The sequence below is a fragment of the Sminthopsis crassicaudata genome, chromosome 2 (assembly GCF_048593235.1).
Source record: "Sminthopsis crassicaudata isolate SCR6 chromosome 2, ASM4859323v1, whole genome shotgun sequence".
Taxonomy (NCBI): domain Eukaryota; kingdom Metazoa; phylum Chordata; class Mammalia; order Dasyuromorphia; family Dasyuridae; genus Sminthopsis; species Sminthopsis crassicaudata.
The window spans coordinates 551,254,048-551,274,640 of NC_133618.1; the positions used below are offsets into that span (position 1 = coordinate 551,254,048).

At 34.6% G+C, this 20,593-nt stretch overlaps 1 protein-coding gene across 1 annotated transcript in view; it reads right to left on the reverse strand.

Annotated features, from left to right (window-relative positions):
- LRRK1 (leucine rich repeat kinase 1) overlaps positions 1-20,593 on the reverse strand; it is a 154,223-nt gene that overhangs the window by 66,017 nt on the left and 67,613 nt on the right. Inside the window, 6 exon segments of the mRNA XM_074295004.1 lie at positions 1,081-1,208; positions 3,902-4,013; positions 4,016-4,093; positions 4,096-4,126; positions 18,292-18,440; positions 19,036-19,215. Of these exon segments, the coding sequence (XP_074151105.1) occupies positions 1,081-1,208; positions 3,902-4,013; positions 4,016-4,093; positions 4,096-4,126; positions 18,292-18,440; positions 19,036-19,215 (678 nt within the window).

Here is a 20,593-nt window from a genome sequence, read left to right on the forward strand (position 1 = left end):
CTATCTTCTCTATGCAGATTTCCAGATCTATTATATATTCTGTACTATTCTTTCTCCTGTGCTTCAGTCCCATATCATCAACTTTTGGACATCTTGAATTGAATGTTTCATGGACATCTCAAATTCAACTTGTCCAAAGCAGCTTATTATGTTTCCCCACAAATCATCCCTCTTACCAACTTTTCCTAATTCTGTTGAATTCACCACCATCTTCCCAAGTTCACAAACTCAGTATCATCATCTACTATTTTATAGTAACTACTACATACTATATACTTATTATATATAACTAATATACTATATACCAACTCTCACATATTGAATAAATACGTCTGTTATCCACTCTTCATGTTTTGCCTTTAAAACATATGTGTTCCTTTCTCTCCATTCTCATAGCCACTATTCTGGAGCATAACCTTCATCACCTCCCTATTGCAACCATCTTCTCCAGCTTTCTCCCTACTCTAATTCATCCTTAACTCAGCTACCAAACTGATCTTCCTAAAGCACAGTCCTAACCATGTCATCTTCTTGCTCAACAAACTTTAATAGTTCCCTACTTACCCAGGATCAAATATAAAATGCTGTTTGTCATTTAGTGCCAATTATAACCTGGTCCCATTCTACCTTTCTGGTCTTCTTATAATTTAATCTTCAATTCTAGTCTTTATATTCTACAATCTATCCACTGTCTTTCTTCAAATACACATGACTTCTTACTATCTCCTATGCTTATTTCCTTGGCCTCTTTTAAGAATCAGTTTAAATCCTACCTTCTTCAAGAGGACTTTCAGAGTCTTCCTTACTGCAAGTATCCTTCCTTTTATTTTACTTTTTTCTCATTATATTTCTATCTTGAATGTACATAATTGTTTGCCTGATGCCTCCCCCATTAGAATGTGAACTCTGAGATCAGGAAGAATTTTCGTCTTTATTTATATCACCAGGGTTTAACAGTGCCCCTAGTACAAGCCAAGCTCTTAACAGTGCTTGTTGATTGGCTAACCTTGTTATTTGATGCAAACTTTTTCAAAAGAAAAAAATTGAGAAAGAAAAAAAAATTACCAAAGAGCAACATACCATTTTCTTCTTCAAATAATTTTTCTAAGTAATTTTTTGTAGCCATTAGCTTTTGAAGTTTTGAGAGGTGTAAAAATCCAGGAGGAAGATGTGATAACTTGTTGCTGGATATATCAATTTCAAGTAACCTATGATTAAGAGAAATAAAATTATGGGGGCAGCTTTTACTATTGCTCTGAAAACTATGATATCATAGTTTTCCTGCTTGTGCAAAAGAGATTTACACTTGGAGACAGAAAGATTTGGTTTCAGATACTGTTTCAGAGACTAGCTGGGTGAACCTCAGGAAGTCATTTAATCTATTTGAATCTCAGTTACCTGATCTGTAAACCGGGTATAATAGTTACCTTATACAAGATTATTGTGAAGATCAAATAAGGTAATATAACAGAGTATTTTTAAACCCAAATGTGCTATGTCAGCTATTATTATTTTAACAAAAATTTTCCCCCATAAGGGCTAAAGAAAAAATGCTGTCTGTTCTTCTCAAAGACCAATAGTCAAAATTTACATGAATTTGAATAGCTAAAATTGCAATCATGTCTTACGGTGAATAAAAAAATTATATTCAAACACTAAAAAGATTAAAACAGATAACTGCATTGGTTATGCTTCCAGGGGCAGCAGTATGGTGCACTGGAGTGTTGGTCCTGGAATAAGAAATAATTAAATTCAAATCCAGCCTCAGAGACTTCAGAGCTCTGTAACTCCAGACAAGTTGACCTCTGATTGTCTCAGTTTCCTCAGCTGTAAAAATGGGGATAATAATAGCGTCTACTTCCAGGATTGTTGTGAGGATGAAATGAGATAATATTTATAAAGAACTTAGCATAATGCCTAGCATATAACATTTAATAAATATGTATTTCTTTCTTTCCTTCCTTTTACCTCAAATTTGCAATTTTCCTTATATAGGTTCAAATACAGGCCACAGTCTTCCAATGAGCTCTCTTTCAAAGAAAATAGAATTACTGTTTTAAAAATTACTGACCCACTGAGGGGGATAACATAGTATTTTACCTAAATCCAGGAAAATGGAGAAACAGAATGTCAGTCAGTGGCATTTACTAGAAAGACTATATTTGGAGTCTGGGGACATGGATCTAAAATCAAAAATATGTGATATTTATTAGGTATATGATATTGGACAAGTCACATCCCTTCTCAGGTTTTCAGTTTCCTTATTTATCAAGTGAAGAAATAGATTTACATTTTCTAAGATTACTTTAAACACATTCTCTGATACTAAGCATAAATTTCTCCTTTCTCCCTCCCCATCTCATAGCCCCCTTTCTTATTTCTCCTTGCCCCTCTAGCACTTCCAGAATAGAGCTAAGATCCAGGCTCTTTGTGTATGCTCTCTGAGGGATCTTCCTTCTCCCATACCTTCCATAAAAGTTTCTCATTATGACCTCTCCTCCCTCCACCCACTATGGAGTCAGAGAACTATTTGGATCCCAGATCTTGGAGAGACATTTTCCTACACAGGAAGATAAAAGAATAGACAGGTCTTTCTTACTTGTTCTTCTCCCATCTTTACTTCAGCACTATTTGGCAAATTTAGAAACATGACTGTTCTCAAGAGGGCAATTTATACAATAACAAACAAAACAACTATGAAAGATTTAGAAACTCTAATGAACACAATGACTCAATCATAAATCTAGAAGTCTCTAATGGTACCTCCAGATAAAAAGAAATCAGAATTCAGATTGAAGCATATTAACTTTTAGACATGGCCGATATAAAAAACTGTTTTGCTTGACTATACAGGTTTATTACAGTTTTGTTTTTCTTGCTTTCTCAGTAAGGAGAGGTGGGGTAAGGAGAGGAGAGGAAAAAATGCAGATCTAAAAATAAAATTGAATTTAAAGGTTAAAAAGAAAAGAATATTGTTTCATGTGCTTTTAGTATTGCATTCTTTTCAACCAAGGGTTCCAACCCACTTGTAACAGTCCATTCCAGTCTCAAGAATAATGAGGGAGGAAATGAAAGTTGATGAGTTTTGTACTAAGATCCCTGGGTCAGTCAACTGGAGAACTTAAGCTTTAGGTATTAGCTGAGTCTGTGATCTGAAGAATGGGATGATGAGGAGCACTCAGGATTTTGATCAATAGAGGTAGGCCAAAGATGGCTTTGTACCAGGGCACCGAATAAAAATAATTAGTTAAAATAGGAAGCTGTCAGAGAGCAGCTGAATTGAATTCTGCTCCTGAGCCAACTTCCCTAGCAATGATTTACCCTGGTGTCTTGCATTCTCATTGTTTTCATTGCCTCGATCCCCACCTCAACTAGGAACAACCTTCATATCACTAGACCCAGAATTCCTCCTTACAACTCTGTATGTGAGTCACACTTGGGGCTGGTGCAAGAAGTACAGTTTCACACCAAAAGAATATTTGTTCAGACATGTCATGATAACATGTCAACCAAGATAGTCCACAGACTATCTTGGGTGACATTTAGTGCTGGTCCAGCTGATCAATCATTTGATTAAATATCAAAGGTAGGACTTTCTGATAAGAACTCATTGATATTTATTGTATCCTAAGGATAATACCACAATATTATGGACCTAGTCAGAGACAGCAGTGCATTTAAAGGAATGGAGGAGGGTAATGAGGGAAGAGGGTCTTTTTCTGCTGGATACTGATTTATAAAAGAGCAGGAACTTCCTGCCTCAAATTTCCAAGGGGAAATTATGTTTGAAAACATAAAATAAAATTCTGGAAAATTGGCAAGAAGAGAAATGTAACTCTTTCCCTGAAAATGAACTATTCCTTTCATACTCACTCTTCCATGACCTGTGACTACAACCCACCTGGTACAGATGATTTCATCAGAGGATTGCACACTGGGCAGCTCTACCAGCTGGTTGTCAGAGAGATTCAATTTTCGGAGATTTATCAGTCCCCAGGGAATGACGGATGGAGGGAAGTCAGGCAGTTGGCAGAAAGATCCAATTCTGTTATCTGACATGAAATATCGATTAGCCAATCTAGATCCACCCATGTAACTTCAGATGGGACCATTTCACACGGAGGGCCTAAAGTTTCCGGTAGAGAAAAGGGAAGAAAGGAAAAACACATATTAACATACATTCAATCAGCAAGGAGCCACTATATGAGGTGGTATAATTATTATTTAACAAAAATTTTCCCCCACAAGGACTAAAGAAAAAAAAATTTCTTCAGGTTTTTTATTTTTTAAAGGTGAATATTTCCATGCTGTTTTATGATGAACATAATGCCACAAAAGAAAGAGCAGTGGTTTTAGACTTATTGGCTCTAATTCTTAATATTTACTTTTTCTATTTGACTTTAGAAGAGTTAGCTCACCAATCACTGGTCTCTGTTCTTCATAAATAAAATAAAGGAATTGAATTAGATTATCTCTAGGTCGCTTCTAACAATGAATCTATGATTAAAACCTTATCCATTGGTAGAAGGAGATGGCTACAAAATGATCAACACCATTAAGTAAATTTGCTCTTCCCTGGACTAGAAAGGTTGGCAGTTTGCTTGTGGTGAAGAAAAGGATATGGTTAACTGCTGGAACACATAATCTGGATATTTTTTTCTTACAATCTGATTACCAATGAACTTGAAGCCCAATTAGGTTTCTGAGGAAGGAAATCTGGTTTTGGTGTCTGTTTCTCCAAAGTAACTGGAAATTCCATATCGGAAAAAAATTAGAAAAGCAGGAATATAAACAAAAATTAGTGCTTTGTAAATGGAAAAATGTTAACAACCCAATGAAGTCTGCATGGAAAGATATCAAAAAAAATGGTTTGGAAACTATTTAGCCAAATATTTTTGCCTTCAAAATTGGCATTGTTTGAGGCAATTTCCTTCTATGGACACTAGATGGTGGCATATTACCTAATTTTATTTAAACATTCATTCCTTCTACATTAGAAGTAACTGGGATAGTGTATCATCTTAGAATCATATAGATATAGAAGAAACCTGACAGAGAGAAACAGAGAGACAAACACACAGAGAGAGACAAAAATAAAGAAGGAGAAGAGAGAAGAAAGTGAGAGAAAGAAGAGAGAAGAAGGGAGAAAGAGAAGAGAGAGAGAAGAAAAGAGAAGAGGGGGAAGAGAGAGAGAGAGAGAGAGAGAGAGAGAGAGAGAGAGAGAGAGAGAGAGAGAGAGAGAGAGAGAGAGAGAGACAGAGAGAGAGAGAGAGAGAGAGAGAGAGAGAGAGAGAGAGAGAGAGAGAGAGAGAGAGAGAAAGAGAGAGAGAGAGAGAGAGAGAGAGAGAGAGAGAGAGAGAGAGAGAGAGAGAGAGACCACCCACCTCTTTCAATCTATGTCCTGCATTCAGGTCTGAGCCTCTTTCTACCATACTACTACTATTCTAACAACAGATTTATGCACATAGAGCCAGAAATGAAATTTTTTTTTGGGGGGGGGCTGAAATTGGTGTTAAATGACTTTCCCAGGATCACATAAAGTGTCTGAGACCAGATTTGAACTCAGGTCATCCTGACTTTAGGCCTGGCGCTCTATCCACTGCATCACCAGAAGTGAAAAAACACAATCAAAATATCATCGAATTTTAGTTCTGTGAAGGATTTGAAAATCACCTAGTGCAATGTCAGTGACTCTGAGGGCCAGAGAAATGAACTCCTTTGGCTACTTAATGACAGTAACAGAACAATGAGTCTAGGTCAAACTTCCATTTTAACACTAGCATCCACTAGGGGCTGGTTGCTTTGAGAAGGATGCTATTTAAGACTAATATAGAAAAGGATATTTCATATTATTTTGATATCAAAATATTATAAAATATTTTGAAATTTTGATATCAAAATATCAATAAAATATTATGATATTTGATATCCAAAAAACTTGTTGCTCCTAAAGAATTTTTGATTCTCTGCTCTTGTCAGGATGTAATGTAGTCTCGGTGCTGGGAAATGAGAAAAAAAAGATAATTAAATGATCACCACTAAGATCTCATGATTTTCTGACTTTAAGGAGTTACATTTTGGATTATCTAAATGGATGATCCCATGATAAAGCTAATGAAATCACATATATAAAGTACTACCTATCTCACAGTGTTGTGGGTAGGAAAAAGCCCTTTATAAAACCAAAAGCTTTGTATAGATATGAATTGTCAACACTCTTTCAAGTCTTATGTATGAAAGTCTAAAAAAATACTCATAACTACCACAACAGAAATCTGTATACTACAAAATGAAAAAGTTTAGTGATTCAATAAAACCAGTTCTCAGTACAGTACAGATCAACCCTAAAAATGGAATTGTCTTTTTTGCTTACACTTGCAGCATGATTTAGTAGACTGAGTTAATATATTTAGGTTACATTTCTGGCTCTGCCACTAAATTTAACTGTGATCTTGGGCACTTTATCTCTCTAGTTCTGTTTGCCTATCTCTAAAATTAGAGGATTCAATTAAATGATTTCTAGGATCCCTTTCCATCTCTAAATTATATTGCTCTAGGATATTATCCTCAATGGAAAGCCATAACTCAGTATTCTTCATGTTCACCGTGTCAACCCTCATGAGTATTTTCCCCCTAATTAGAAAAAAAAGTTTTCTTCATCTGATACCTTTTTTTTTCTTTTTTAAGTAGCTATCCTTCTGTCTCCTATCTAGTACTGGAAATCTAATATGTAATCCACAAATACAGAAGGTAGCTCTTCTCAGTAGAGTGAAGAAGCTGAGAAAAGCAGCAATAGCTTTGAGGAGTCTGTCATAAGGCACTACGTTTTCCTCAATCCTTTAAAGAGACCTCCCTCCTTGCTTTGTTCCCTAAGCCAAACTGCTAGAAAGAAAGAATGTTATCTACTTTTCATTTTCCTATTGCAGACTTTTTTTTTAATGATATGGCTCCTGATCTTATCATTCTACTGAAATCACTCTTTCCAGTATCAGTAATGAAGTCCTTATCTCCAAATTCAACCCCCCTCCCCACTTTTAATTGCTATTTCTCATCACTAGACTACAAGTCTCATCTCTTGGTCTTTGCATTGCCTATCTGCTTTGCTTGTCTCCCTGATCACATCCATCTCTTGGAATCCCTAGTTTGTATTAAGATTCAGTAGAATATATTTCTGACTATTGGACTACTTGCCGTCTAGGGAGGGGGTGAGGAAGGGGGAGGAAATTGGAACACAAGGTTATGCAAGAGCTAATATTTAAAAATTGTTCATGCATATGTTTTGAAAAATAAAAAGCTTTTAATGTGCAACAAGAAGATGGTATTTACACATATATATTGTATCTGGGTTATATTGTAACATATGTAAAATGTATGGGATTGCCTGTCATCGGGGGGGAGGGAGTGGAGGAAGGGAGGGGATAATTTGGAAAAATGAATACAAGGGATAATATTATAAAAAAATTACTCATGAATATATACTGTGGGAAAAAAGTCTAAATAAAATAAAATTAAAAAAAAAGAAAAATAAAAAGCTTTAATAAAGAAAAAAAAATGGAGCTACTAAAATACAAAAAAATAAATATACTCCAGTCTTAACGAAAAAAAAAAAAAAGACTCAGCTGGAGTGTCATGTTTTGCAAGAAGCCTTTCCTGGTCTTCCCAAAGTCTACTGACTTCTCTTCTAAGGTTACCTACTATCTGTTTATTTACACTTTTATAGATGCACATTCTCTCCCCTTTTAGAATATAAACTGTTTGAGGGTGGGGAGTGTATACACAACACCTAGCACAGAACAGACTTTTAACTATGCTTGTTGAATTATTTCAAGTCCTCCCTCTCCTTGATCTGATACTGTTGTCCATCACCTTCTCTTTTCTTCAATTCTATGTCACCATGCTCTCCTGGTTCTTTTCCTGACTCTAGTACTCTTTGGTACTTTGGCAACTTTCCTGAGTCCCCTCCCAAATATCTTCCTAAGCCTTTATTCTCTTTTCTCTCAACTCGTCTGCTTAACTGGTCTATTGAATTTCATTATCAACTATATTCAGATGTATGCCAAAATCTTTATCTTTGATCTTAATCTTTACTCTGAGTTTCAGTCAGTGGTTTCTAACACTGTTGTTTATCTGTCTAGATGTCCTGCCATCACTTCAAAACTCTAAAATGGAAGTCATCTTCCTCCCATAGCCTGTCCCTCCTCCTAATTTACTATTATTGCTGACACCACAATACTCCTAAACTCCCAGCTTCAAGCTCTCCAAATAACTAAAGAAAACTTTCCTCCACAGCTGAGCCCTATTGCTTCTGGGAAAGTTACTAGGACTTGCTGATTCTGCTTTAGAAACATTAATTCCTTTCCATTTTTACTGTTATCATTTTAGTTGAGGAACTCATACCTTTTTTCTAACAGTTTAATTTTTATTCATTTTAACCTGAAGACCCTCTAAAATATGAACCTCCAACCTTCATATCTGACTGAGTACATTCTAATCCCTTTTATAATAACTAGGCACTAAGGTGGTACAACATATAGAACACTGGACCTACAGTCAGGAAGACCAAAGTTCAAAGCTTGTCTCAGATACTAGTTGGGTGATTCTGGCCAAGTCATTTAACCTCTCTTTGCCGCAGGATAACACTTACCCCATAGGGTTGTTGTGAGGATCAAATGGGATATTTTTGTAAAGCATAGTACCTGGCACAAAGTAGGCAGTTAAGAAATGTTTGTTCTCCCCTCTTCAAAGACATTTCAGTTAAAATGAAAATAACAGAATTTTAAACTGACCTCTGTCATTCACTATTTGTGACATACTGGACAAATAACTTAATCTCTTTCTTTAGGCCTGAGCTTCCTCATTGGTACTGTTGTACTATGGTTGGTACTGTTTATCTATGGAAAGTCAATCAATAAACATTCATCAAGCATCTGCTGTGCAACAGGCATTTCCTAGTAGTTAAGATATAAATGAAGTGAATGAAACAAGCTCTACTCAGAACATTCTAACTAGAGAGACAAATAAGGACACGGTCATATATGCTGGATAGATATAAGGAGAACAAGTACAACAGAACTGAATAAAAGGTAGGAAGAAAGGGCACTAGTAAGTGAAAGGGATCAGGTGCTTAATCTGGATCTTGTAGGAAGAAAAGGATCATATGTGACAAAGGGGAGAAGGGAGACCTGCACAGGTATGGGGAAAGCAAAGGTATGGCGATGGGAGACAGTGTCAATTATGTGAAGAACAGCTAAGAAAGCCAATATGGAAAGGGTAGAGTCATGTACCATGAGGCGAAATATTAAAGACTTTGAAAACCAAACAGAAGAGTTTATATTTCACCTTTGAGACAATAGAGAAATCATAATCATATATACAATTTAAGAAAAATCATTTTCTCAGATACATGAAGGAAAGATTAGAGCAGAGACAGTTGTCAGGGAGACCATAAGATGTGACAAAAGACTAAACTAAAGGAAGTTGTGTGTTTAGAAAATGAGATAGGTGAGAGGGAGGAATGGCAAGACTTGGCAATGAACTGGAAATGTGGGGTGAAGAAGAGCAAGGGTTCAAGGAAAATATTTCAATTATTAACCTGGAAGACTCAGATGAAGGTTTCCTTTCAGTTCTATGATCTAATGTGATATGTCTCTGAAATATTCTCCCCACTCACAGTGTACCATGGTACTTTATACATAGTACACACTCAATGAATAATGTTCAACTATTATCAAGATGTTTAACTTGTGGATATATGATGCTGCCTTAGCTTAAGTCCAATCCATGCACTATATGGTTCAATGGCTAATGTAATTAATGAGTTCTATAGAGTGATAGAGATATCAATAAAAGAACTGGTGTGAATTTACTGGTATAAAGAACTTCCAGGTAAAGAAACTCCCTGTACTAATACAGGAAGACAACTGCTCTGCGATTTATATACACTTAGAGAGTTGACTAGGGCCCTGATAAGGTGCTCAGGCTAATACAGTCAGTGTGTCACAGGCAGCCCTTATATCCAGGTCTTCCTGCTTTTCTTTGGCTTTCTATTCTCTATAGCCAAGCATCTCTAGTTACATATTCATAAAATATGTATATACACGCAGGTGATGATATTATATACACATATTTATATTTACACACACATATAGAGAAAGGCACCAGGTGGATATATGCATAAACATACATACCATGCACATATGAAGAAAAAAGGAAAAAGAATGGGGGGGGATGGAAGGGGAAGAAAAAAAGGAACAGGTAAAGGATGGAAGGGAAGGATATATAGGAGAAAAAGGTAGAGGAATAAGCAAAGGAGAAGGCGGAGGAAGAATTGTTGTACAATCTTCTGTCCAGAGCTGCTTTTAGAAGGAAAAATATCTAAATCTAGGGGATCTCTATCCCCAAAAATATTCATAGCAGCACTTTTTGTGGTAGAAAAGAACTAAAAACAAAAGTAGATGCCCAATGATTAGTGAATAGCTAAAAAAAATCTGGTACATGAATGTAATAGAATATTACTGTCCCATTAAAAAACAAAGAATATGATGATTATGAGAAGTATGGAAAGATTTATATGATATGATACAAATGAAATAAGCAGAGTCAGGAAAACAACGTTCATAGATTGCACTAGTGTGAATTCAAAGAACAACCACCATAAAGTAACTGAAAATGCAGGTTACAAAATTACAAAGAACAAGCTTCACACCAAAGAAGAAAAAATATACCTCCCTTCTCTTATATGCTAAGATAAGAAGGCCCACTGTGTGTATAACATTGCATTTAATATCATTCTTCCCCCCCATATTTTGATTGGTTTTGCTGGGGTTTCTCCTTTTCCTTAAACAAAAAAGAAAGAAACTATGATGAGGGATGGTTCTCTTAGAGGCATGGAGGAAAAGATATAGGAGGAAATCTACATTAGGTAAAAAAACAAACTATATCAGTAAAATATATTTTTTTAAAAATCTAAAATATTTCAAATTTTTGTCACATTTTTGAGAAATGGGTAGCTATTCACAACTAACTTCTCAAAGCATAAGAAAGAAAGAAAAAAGGCGGGGTAAGTTCTTAAAATCAAGTCTCCCTAGTCCTTGTCATTTACCTATGCCTTTTTGGAGTTTATATTGTTGGGAAGTGATTTTATGTCCAGAATAAAAAAAATAACAACAATAATGACAGCATTAAAAGTTAATATTTAAATAGAGCTTTTAAGATATGCAAAATTTTACATATATATATATATATATATGTATATATGAGAAGAAGCCTTTATAAATTAATTTGATATTATAGTCACAAATGTTTTCAAAACGAAATTATCTCTGTTTGGAAATTTACAAAGATTGTATTTGGGGCTGAACTTCGTACAAAAACTTTCATTTAGAAAAGTCATTTCCTTTGTCATATTCCAAGATTACAGCTGACCTAAATGTTTACTCAGAGATAGAAGGAGGGGAAAAAAACAACCACCATGCAATTAAAAAGGCCTCACATCTAGTAAGTTTAAATTTATCATAGTAAGCCCCAAAGTCCTCATTTTTGCCTGTGTTTAGTCCAGGAAGACTCACAATAAACAAGATTCCTAGGGAAGAAAGCCAACAATGGCATGATTAAATTCATGAGCATGTCACAGCAAAATCAAAAACATAATGTTACTGAGACCTCACTAATACAAGACAGTGTAAATGGATACCAACTTTCAGTACAAACACAAGTATACTGACTGTGTCTCTGGGAAGAGATAGTGCCAAAAGAAATTCTAGGTCAAGAATTGTACTCCCTCAATAGCTAGTTTCAGAACAAATTTAAGGAAGTAGCAATTAAATGACCCATGGTTTCTTCAGCATGGATACTTCCTACCAAAACCAACTGCAAATTTTCTATGACTTAGGGGATTATTTTTGAGAGCTACCATAGTCTTTATAAAATTATCCCCTTTGCATCTAGCCCTTGTGGACAAACCTCTCCAATTTGGCTAAACTGGTCCTGGGATAACAGGCAAAAGTTATTCCATATTCAAAATGGAACCATACTCAAAACCTCTCTAACCTGACAGAGTCTTCCAGAGTTTGCATTTTGCTGGCAGGGCCTATTAGAGCTAAAGGCTTCTTTTAAACCAAGATGAAGGATTAGAAGAGGACTAAAGCAGAAACATAGTAGTGTCAAATTAGGAAACTAATGAGGGAACCTGGGATACAAAGTCCTGGGAACTCAAAAAAATGCAAATAGAAGAACGGACACAATTTTGGAGGTGCTGAGATAGGATTTGATAGTATTTTTAGGCACCTTGGGACTATGCAATACCTACTAATGATACACCAGCAGGTCTAGAGCAGGGAAAAGAAAGATAAAGGAAAAAAAGAATGCAGAAGGGAGAAAGAGAGAAAAAGAAGTGAGAACAAGAAAAAAAGAGGCATGTATATTAAATTGTAACAGAATAAATTTATACATGATAGACTAGCCATAAGTCTTCAAGGTGATTGACATATTTCTTTCCTCCAAGAGAAGGAATGGATTACTAAGAAAAATATAAGTATTTCTCAAAATATCTCTAAATACCAGTATGAAAAAGAGAATACTAAGTTGAGACAATAGTAGATTAAATTTGGATTAAAAAAAAAAACTTGACTTTGAATCTTGCCTTAGATTCAAGGATGCTGTGTAACCCTAGTCAAGTCCCTTAACTTTTGCGTACCTCAGTTTTTTATTCTGTAAAATGGGGATAATAATATCTAACAGGTTTGCTGTGAGGATCAAATGAAATCATATATGTAAAGTTATTTGCAAACCTTAAAAGCGTCATCATTACTTTTTTTTCCCCAAGGAAGGTCAATCTATCTTAATAGAAGAAAAAAAAACCCAGTAAAATCAGGATAAAAGATCTTTATTTCCTGTTCTTGAGAGAACACCATGATAACAATTACAAATTAATTCAAGAAACTATTGATCACTTATACCACTTGCAAGGGACTGTGTTATACACTAAAAAAACCAAAGTGAACAGTTCCCTACTGTTACAGAGTTTACAACTCACTAAAAATTGAGGTGGCAGAGATGCAGACAATTTCAACACAGCTTAGAGCATAATAAAAGAGAGGCATAAGAAGAATTTCATGAGAAATTTGAGGAGAAAGAGATCTTTCCAATTTTGGAGGGATAGACTGGGGTAAGAAAATCATCAGGAAAAGGTACCCTAAAACCTCTGGATAAAGCCCAATGTATAGCAGGTGATTTGAATTGAATCAATAAAGCAATTGAAATTGAATTGACTGAAGGAAAGGGAGTATTTCAACAGAGATGAAAGAGGAGGTCTATTCCAGATATGGGAAATGATGAAAGATAGGAGATGAGAAAAAGCCAAGGAATTGGAATAGAGAAGGATGAGAATATAAGTTTTGGCTGAAAGAACATCTTGGCTTGAACAGAGACACATAAAATACAACAGTTTGACATATGGCTAGACTGATAAGTTGGAGCCAAATTGTAGGAGGTTTTAAAATGTCAGGCTAAGGAGTTTATACTTTTTAATTCGGTAAACAATGGGGATCTATGGAAAGTTTTTGACGAGAGAAATAAAATCATCAGAGTTGACAGAGATATGACAGAGAAAATGAAGGTTTTTAAAAGGAAGAAAAATGGAGAGAGAAAGACCCAATAAGAGACTATTTTAATATAAGAAAAATGCCTAACTTGGAATCATTATAATAAGAGAGGAAATGGAAAGATGATTGGAGAGATTGGTTAACTTCTCGTACTTAATTTTTCTGCATCTTCATGATGTGGTTGTCTTAAGACCAGAAACCAGAGGCTAGAAGAACACGTTGAATATCTTATAATATTACTGTTTTGTGTATTAGTTGAACCAAAAATCTCTGAGATTCTCTTACAACACTCAAATTCTGAGATTCTGTGAAACTCCTTTTTACCAGACAGTATAACCTTCTTCTCTTTGCCCCAATAATGGAAAGGCAACTATTCCAGGTAAACCCCAAGAACCTTCTACAGCATGGGTTCTTAAGCTGGGGTCTGTGAATGCCCTATGGGTCTAGGAATAAATTTTACAAAGTGTTTGTGAATGTGGAACTCTTAATATTTTGACAACTATTTCAATATAATTTGTTTCCTTTTGAATACCATGTATTTTATTTCATGCATATAAAAACATTATACTGAGAAGGGGCCTCAAAGTTTCATCAGGTTTTCGAAAAGGTTCATAACATGAAAATGGTTAAATACCTCTGCTCTATAAGCCACCAGAACATTAACTACAATAGACTTGACAAAACTGGTTTCTACATGGAGGAGATTTGGATAGGCATATGAATAGTTTTGTCCCAAAGTACACAATGATTCATCTGGTAGGTCACTATGAATTTAAAAACTATAAATATGCCAGTTTACTAGTATACATTTGATACAGAAGGCAATAGGAACAGTTGCTTTCTTTGAGCTGCCAGATTTTGGATTATTAGATGTTTATTTTTTTAAACAAATAATTTCCTAAGTTAAGATCAAAACAAATTGAAGTTTCAGTTAGTTTTGCAATGGTGAAAAACCAAACCAAAAAAGCCCCAATTCAACATTTGAAACCACTAAGCAGGGGAAGCAGCACCAGAATTCCAGGACCTAATTAGCTCTTTCCTGGCATTTAACTACAACTTTCAAAATGTTTTCCAGCTCTTGCTAGGGTGTGACAATGCCAAACCATGAAAGTCACTTCTCACAGAAACAAAATCAACTTTCCTCAGGATGCTCACAATGAAAATAATCTACTTCATTAAACTTTAAAGTAATGATATGACAGAAAAATATTCAACCAAATATTATTTTTTTTCTTTTAAGAGAAGAAAATTATCTTTTAAAATTTTCCTTCAAGGGGGTTGGGATTACTTCATATATTTAAAAAAAAAACAATGAAAGAAGTCCAGTTGCCTCAGAAAGAAATTATTTTGCCTTTTGAATTTTTGATGTAAAGTTTACACTGTTTATTGGTCTTATTCTATTTCAAATGTTTTGTTTCAGGTTGGACCTATTATTCTATTGGCATAGATAACCTCCCAAAAAGAAATTCCCTCTTCCAATAAGGTGAACACCTTCTCTGAAGTTTACACATCTAGAATAAAGATCAAAATCACAGTCTGCTGACACTCAAACCAGATTAAAATGTAATTGGGAAATGTTTAACTAACTAAATAAAAATGCAATGTGAATAGTTTCCAATTCCAATTTGTAGTTTTCTAAGTCAATATGTCTCCATTGCTCTAGAACATTGAAAGGTGAAATAATTTTCCCAGGAATACATGACCAGTATGTTTTTAACTCAGAGGCCAGTTCTACCCACACTGTCAAGCTACCACTATTAATTTTAGAAGCCTGAGAGTTGAGACAAATAGGCTTAGTCTACAGTATAATTCTGTGTATGTAGATCAATTAAAATATCACATTTCTTTATTAAACAAAACAGAAAATATTTACAGAACACATTCTGTGCAATGAGCACTATGGAGGACACATTGGCCTTCCTGCATTGAGGAATATTGTCTAGGCTGGGTGACAAGATTTAAATGATAAAAAAAATTAAATAACAATACAAGAAAATGAAAAAAGACAGGATGGGATTGACAGATGAGACAATAAAGGCTATCACTTCAGAGGAGTTTTATATAAAAGTCTTTTAACATGAAGCCCACAATTTTATCTAAATAATCTATTTAATCAATCTAAGCAAGTCAACATTTAGATAAATTATTAAATTAATTAATCACTTACAATTACAATTAAAATATTATTTTAATGACAGAAAAAACACAGCAAAATTCATTTTGAAGAATAAAAGGTTAAGAATTTCAAAGAAACTAAGGGAAAAGGTGTAGCAAAGGGAAAAAAGGAAAGTTTTAGCAGTATCAGATCTTAAACTATATTATAAGGCAAGAGCATTGTTGAATTGTAAAATGGGAACTTTTGATGATTTAAAATTTAATATTTCTTATGTAAATAAAACCAACATAGCCAATATTAGGAAGAAAGAAGAAAATTAGGAGAAAAACTTTCAAAATCTTACAATGGATATAATTGTGGTGGGATACTTCTGTGATATAAGAAATTATGAACTGGTTGGTTGAGAAAGATATGGAAAAACTTGGACTTTTGAAGGAGAATGCTATTTAACTCCAGAGAAAGAATGGACAAATATGTATAGTAGGTTTTACATATACGAATGTATAAATATGTATATATTTAATAAATATGCATGTATATATGGATATATATGCATACATACATACACACATATGCACACATTCATTTGTGCTTGATTGTAATCTTCTCTGGAGTAAGGTGGGAAGGGAGAGAGGAAAAAAATACACACAGAAAACAAAGGAAAACCTTAAGGAAGCACAGAAAAGTGGGTTATTTTGAAAACAATGTATAGGATTTATTATATAGGTTTTTGTGAAATGGAAATGTATTGTTTTATATTGAATCTCTTATGTTATGCAATATATATGGAAATGTTCTTTTTTTCCCCCTTCTTGTATTTAAGTTTAAAAAGAAATGGAAAAAAAAACCAACCCTATTACAGTTCTATAATGTGTCAAAGGAAGAATATGAATCTAAATCTTCTAAGGCTGGTTTTCTATCTATTGTGGAACGCTGCCTCTAATATTGATTTATTTGCCTGACACACTATAAGTGCTTCATAAATGTTTATGGAGACACCTACTTATGTCAGGAAAGTTTCTTTCTAATTTGTATAGTCTATGTAAAAAAAATTTAAATCTGAGAATATGAGCAAAGGGAGATATAAGCTGAAGTCATTTGAAATGTAACAAATCAATTGATATCTTGTTGCTGGATGATCTCCAAAAATACAGAAAATCATGAAGACAGATGAGAACAATAAAATTATGAGATATTGAACACTATAAACACTGAGCACTAACATTAAGCATTTCTATCAAAAGGCACAAATATTTTTTTGCTGCAATAGAGTTAAGCATGCCTGACCAAGTATTTTCTGAACCCATCCATACAAAACTGCTGATGTAGCAAAGAGAAGTCAAAGATAGAGAGTGGATAGTTAAGGCAATTCAGATTTTAGCTGGCACTTACCTGTGGTTCACAGGACATTACTTTATCTGATTACTAAATCTCAGTATTTCATAGCTGTTAATAAAAACCACTGCTAATGAAGTTTTATAGCAGATACAAACATATCTTCTTTAAGATATTGGAATTCATATGAATTTTTTTAAAAGCTATGTGCTTCAAGAACCTCAATGAGATTTTATGAGTCACATTTTTTTCCTGGTTTTATTTTCTCTTTTACTCCTATCCCAAGAAAGGTCTTAGCAAAATTCCTAAGCATATAGTCTGGAATTTTTTTAACCAAGCAAACATTGCAAATGTTCTCTACATATGCAAAAATCTGGGTCAGATACAAAGATGCAATGTAACCATGCCGACTACATAGCAAAAAAAGCCAAGTACACTAGGAAATCTTTGTGGATGGTACAATGGGATTATTTCTCAAATATCTTTTGTAGAATGAGAGGCAGTTCGATCTTGGAACCAGAAACTGCTGGATTCAAGATCTGGGTAGGTGAAATTGAGCTTTTGGATGCTCTTGGTAACTCTAAGACTAGAATCTGAAAAGAAAGTGCTGACCCACATTGGAAGGGGGATTCTCTTCATTGAGTGGTTTCTAATCCAAATGAAATCATAAATCCATCCACCTGTCCCTTTTTAAAAAACTAAATTACATGAGGATCATTTAGAGCTAATGTAATGATAGAAATTTTCTGTTTCCCAACCAGACAACCATGACAGAATTAACCAATTTTAGGAGAAAAGTCATAAATTCAGTATATAAAATACAGGGTATCTCAAAAGTCTTAATGCAGTTTTTTAATCTTTTTTTTTTTTTTTTTTTTTTGCATTAGAGATAATGAATCTAAGTGATGGGGAAGCCAAGTGATACACCAGGCCAGGAATTCAAATCCAGCAAGATATATTTATTAGCTATATGGCTTTGAGCAAGTCACTAAAATTCTGCTTCAGTTTCCTCATCTATAAAATAGGGATAATAATTGCACCTACCTCCCAGAGTTGTTGTGAAGATCAATTGAGATGTTTGCAAAATGCTTACATATGCCTGGCATATAGTAAATGCTGCTTAAAGGCTAGTTATTATTAGTAGCTCAAAATTACACAAAGACTTTTAGAACATCCTGCATAGTCACAATGGGTTAGGCCACATTTCAGATCTGTAGTTTGTAGGTAGTGGTTACTTACTGCTTTTGTTGGAGAACCATTTCCTGGTATGCTTGTCTCTATGAAATATTTCCTAAGGAGATGTTTACTTAGATCAGGACTATCCATCAGAATGTATGAACAGAAGAAGGCTCCATGACGAATCAGAAATATAGCAATATCCTCATTTCCTAAAGAAGAGATTAAAAAAAAGAAATCTAAGAGGGTTCAGTCTCCTTTTTTTTTCACTCTGAGTCTTTTTTTTTCTTAAGAAACTATAAGGAACTGGTTATTACCAATTGGGAGTGGTATTCAACATGTGAAAGAGGAACTAAGAAAAGCCTTGTTAATGTCTCTCTGTGTGTTACTTCCCCTGAAAAATCAAGATCCTATTAGTGACAGAATTTTTTGGGATTTTTGTCATATGGAGTACCTTATAAAAATGTTCCCATTTGAAAAAGTTGATTCATGATTTGGAATTTCCCCAAGTGCAAAGGAGTCAGAAAGCAGGATGAAGAGAATAAAGAAAAAAAGAGAGTAAGAGATAGGCAGAGATTGAAAATGAGAATATACTTAAAATAATAATATATTTATAAAGAGAAAAGGGGAAACTGAGTACAGGTGCCTCCATCTGGATGAGGCTCTAAATGCTCAGAAGATTGTGCCTACCCTCTGGACATGGTACCATATCCACTAACAGTCTCAACTGCTGCTAATAATTTAAAAGAAACAATACCCCCAAATTCTTAAGTCTTGGTAAAGACTTCAGTAAGTGTAGTTACATACCTGACTTGATAGCTGCATAAAGTGGTAACCTTATAATGACTGGAAATTCATTCTTCCTTACTGCATAGCTCTCTGGATCAGCACTATAAGTAAGTACTAGGAGTTTAACAACATCTAGGTGTCCTTGTTGACAAGCAATGGCTAGCATCCAATTCAGCAGTCGTTGGTAGCTGCATGGACCTAGCAAGACAATTAAAAAAACCAAAAACATATTGAATAGTCCCATTCAATGTTACCACTATAATCCTCTCATTTTGGCTGTTGATGAATACGAACCTGTATTTAATTGGAAGATACTTGCATCAAGTTGATAACATTTGGCAGGGGTGTGGGGAATAGATGGTTCTTTTAAGTACCATGATACTATCTAAATTTTTTGCAATTATAACTGACATTCTGAAATCTTTAGGACTTATTCCTTGAAATAACCAGCACACTCAATAAACAGAGAATGCGTGGGTTACAGTGCTTCAATATCCTCAAGTTCGAATTAGCATGACAGCTTTTTTTTTCTTTTTTTTGTTCAATCTCCATGGAAATTACCTCATTCTTTGCATGCACCCTTAGCAACCTTCATCATAACATCATCTCATTTCCAAAGCCTCAAGGAAAAAAATCTGAAAAACCATGGTTACTAAAGAATTCCCAAACCTTACAAAAATCAACCCTCTTTTCTTAAAAAATAGGAAGTTTACCTGAAAACTAGAAAGATTTTAAAAGTGAATCATATGATATGTGGTATATACTTTATGATATATGAAAATGAGTAAGCAATATTTCTTATGGGCTACCTAGTTGCCAATTAAATTCCATTTTCAAGTTTAGCTTTGACTTGAAGAGAAGTCAACTGAAAACTGGTCATGTGGTTAGAGCAAAATTCAGCATACTCTAAATTTCAAAAAAAGAAGGCCCATCAGTTTAGATACATCTTCTTCCTTCCCACTCTTCAGTTAACCTCTACTCAGGAATAGGAAATGGAAATTATAAAGTTACATCATTTAAAAAAAACTCCTCTCTGAAGTGATTCAGAAAATCATTTTGAGTTATGTCTACTTTCCCTTCCAGTCCATCAATGGCCTACCACAGAAGTAAAGAAAGGAATTCCTCCCTACTTTTGGTCCAGAGCGGATGTTAGGATATCCTTGAGGGATATCCTTGGAGTTAATCAGCATTGTGGTGGTCATTAGCAGATCTAAGGCACAGGCAAGAAAAGGAGAGTTAAAAGAACAGTAAAAAAATCAATGGAGAGAGAGTTAGGAATAAGGAAAAGGAGGAAGCAAGTGCTGTATATAGTAGACATAACAAATATTTCAGCTGAATTTTTAGTGTATCCAGATCTACTATATCATCACCATAAACCACAGAACACAATCATTGTCTCAGATGAATAATTAAGCATGTGGTTCGTCTAAGGGTTCTACGGGAGCTGATCTGAAAGATTCCTAAGTTTAGGAACAAGGAACAAGGATAAATCCAATGTAACTCGACTAGCATTTATTAAGCACCTACTCATGTGGAGTGATGGGGATAAAAAGACAAAATGAAAAGCATTTCTAGG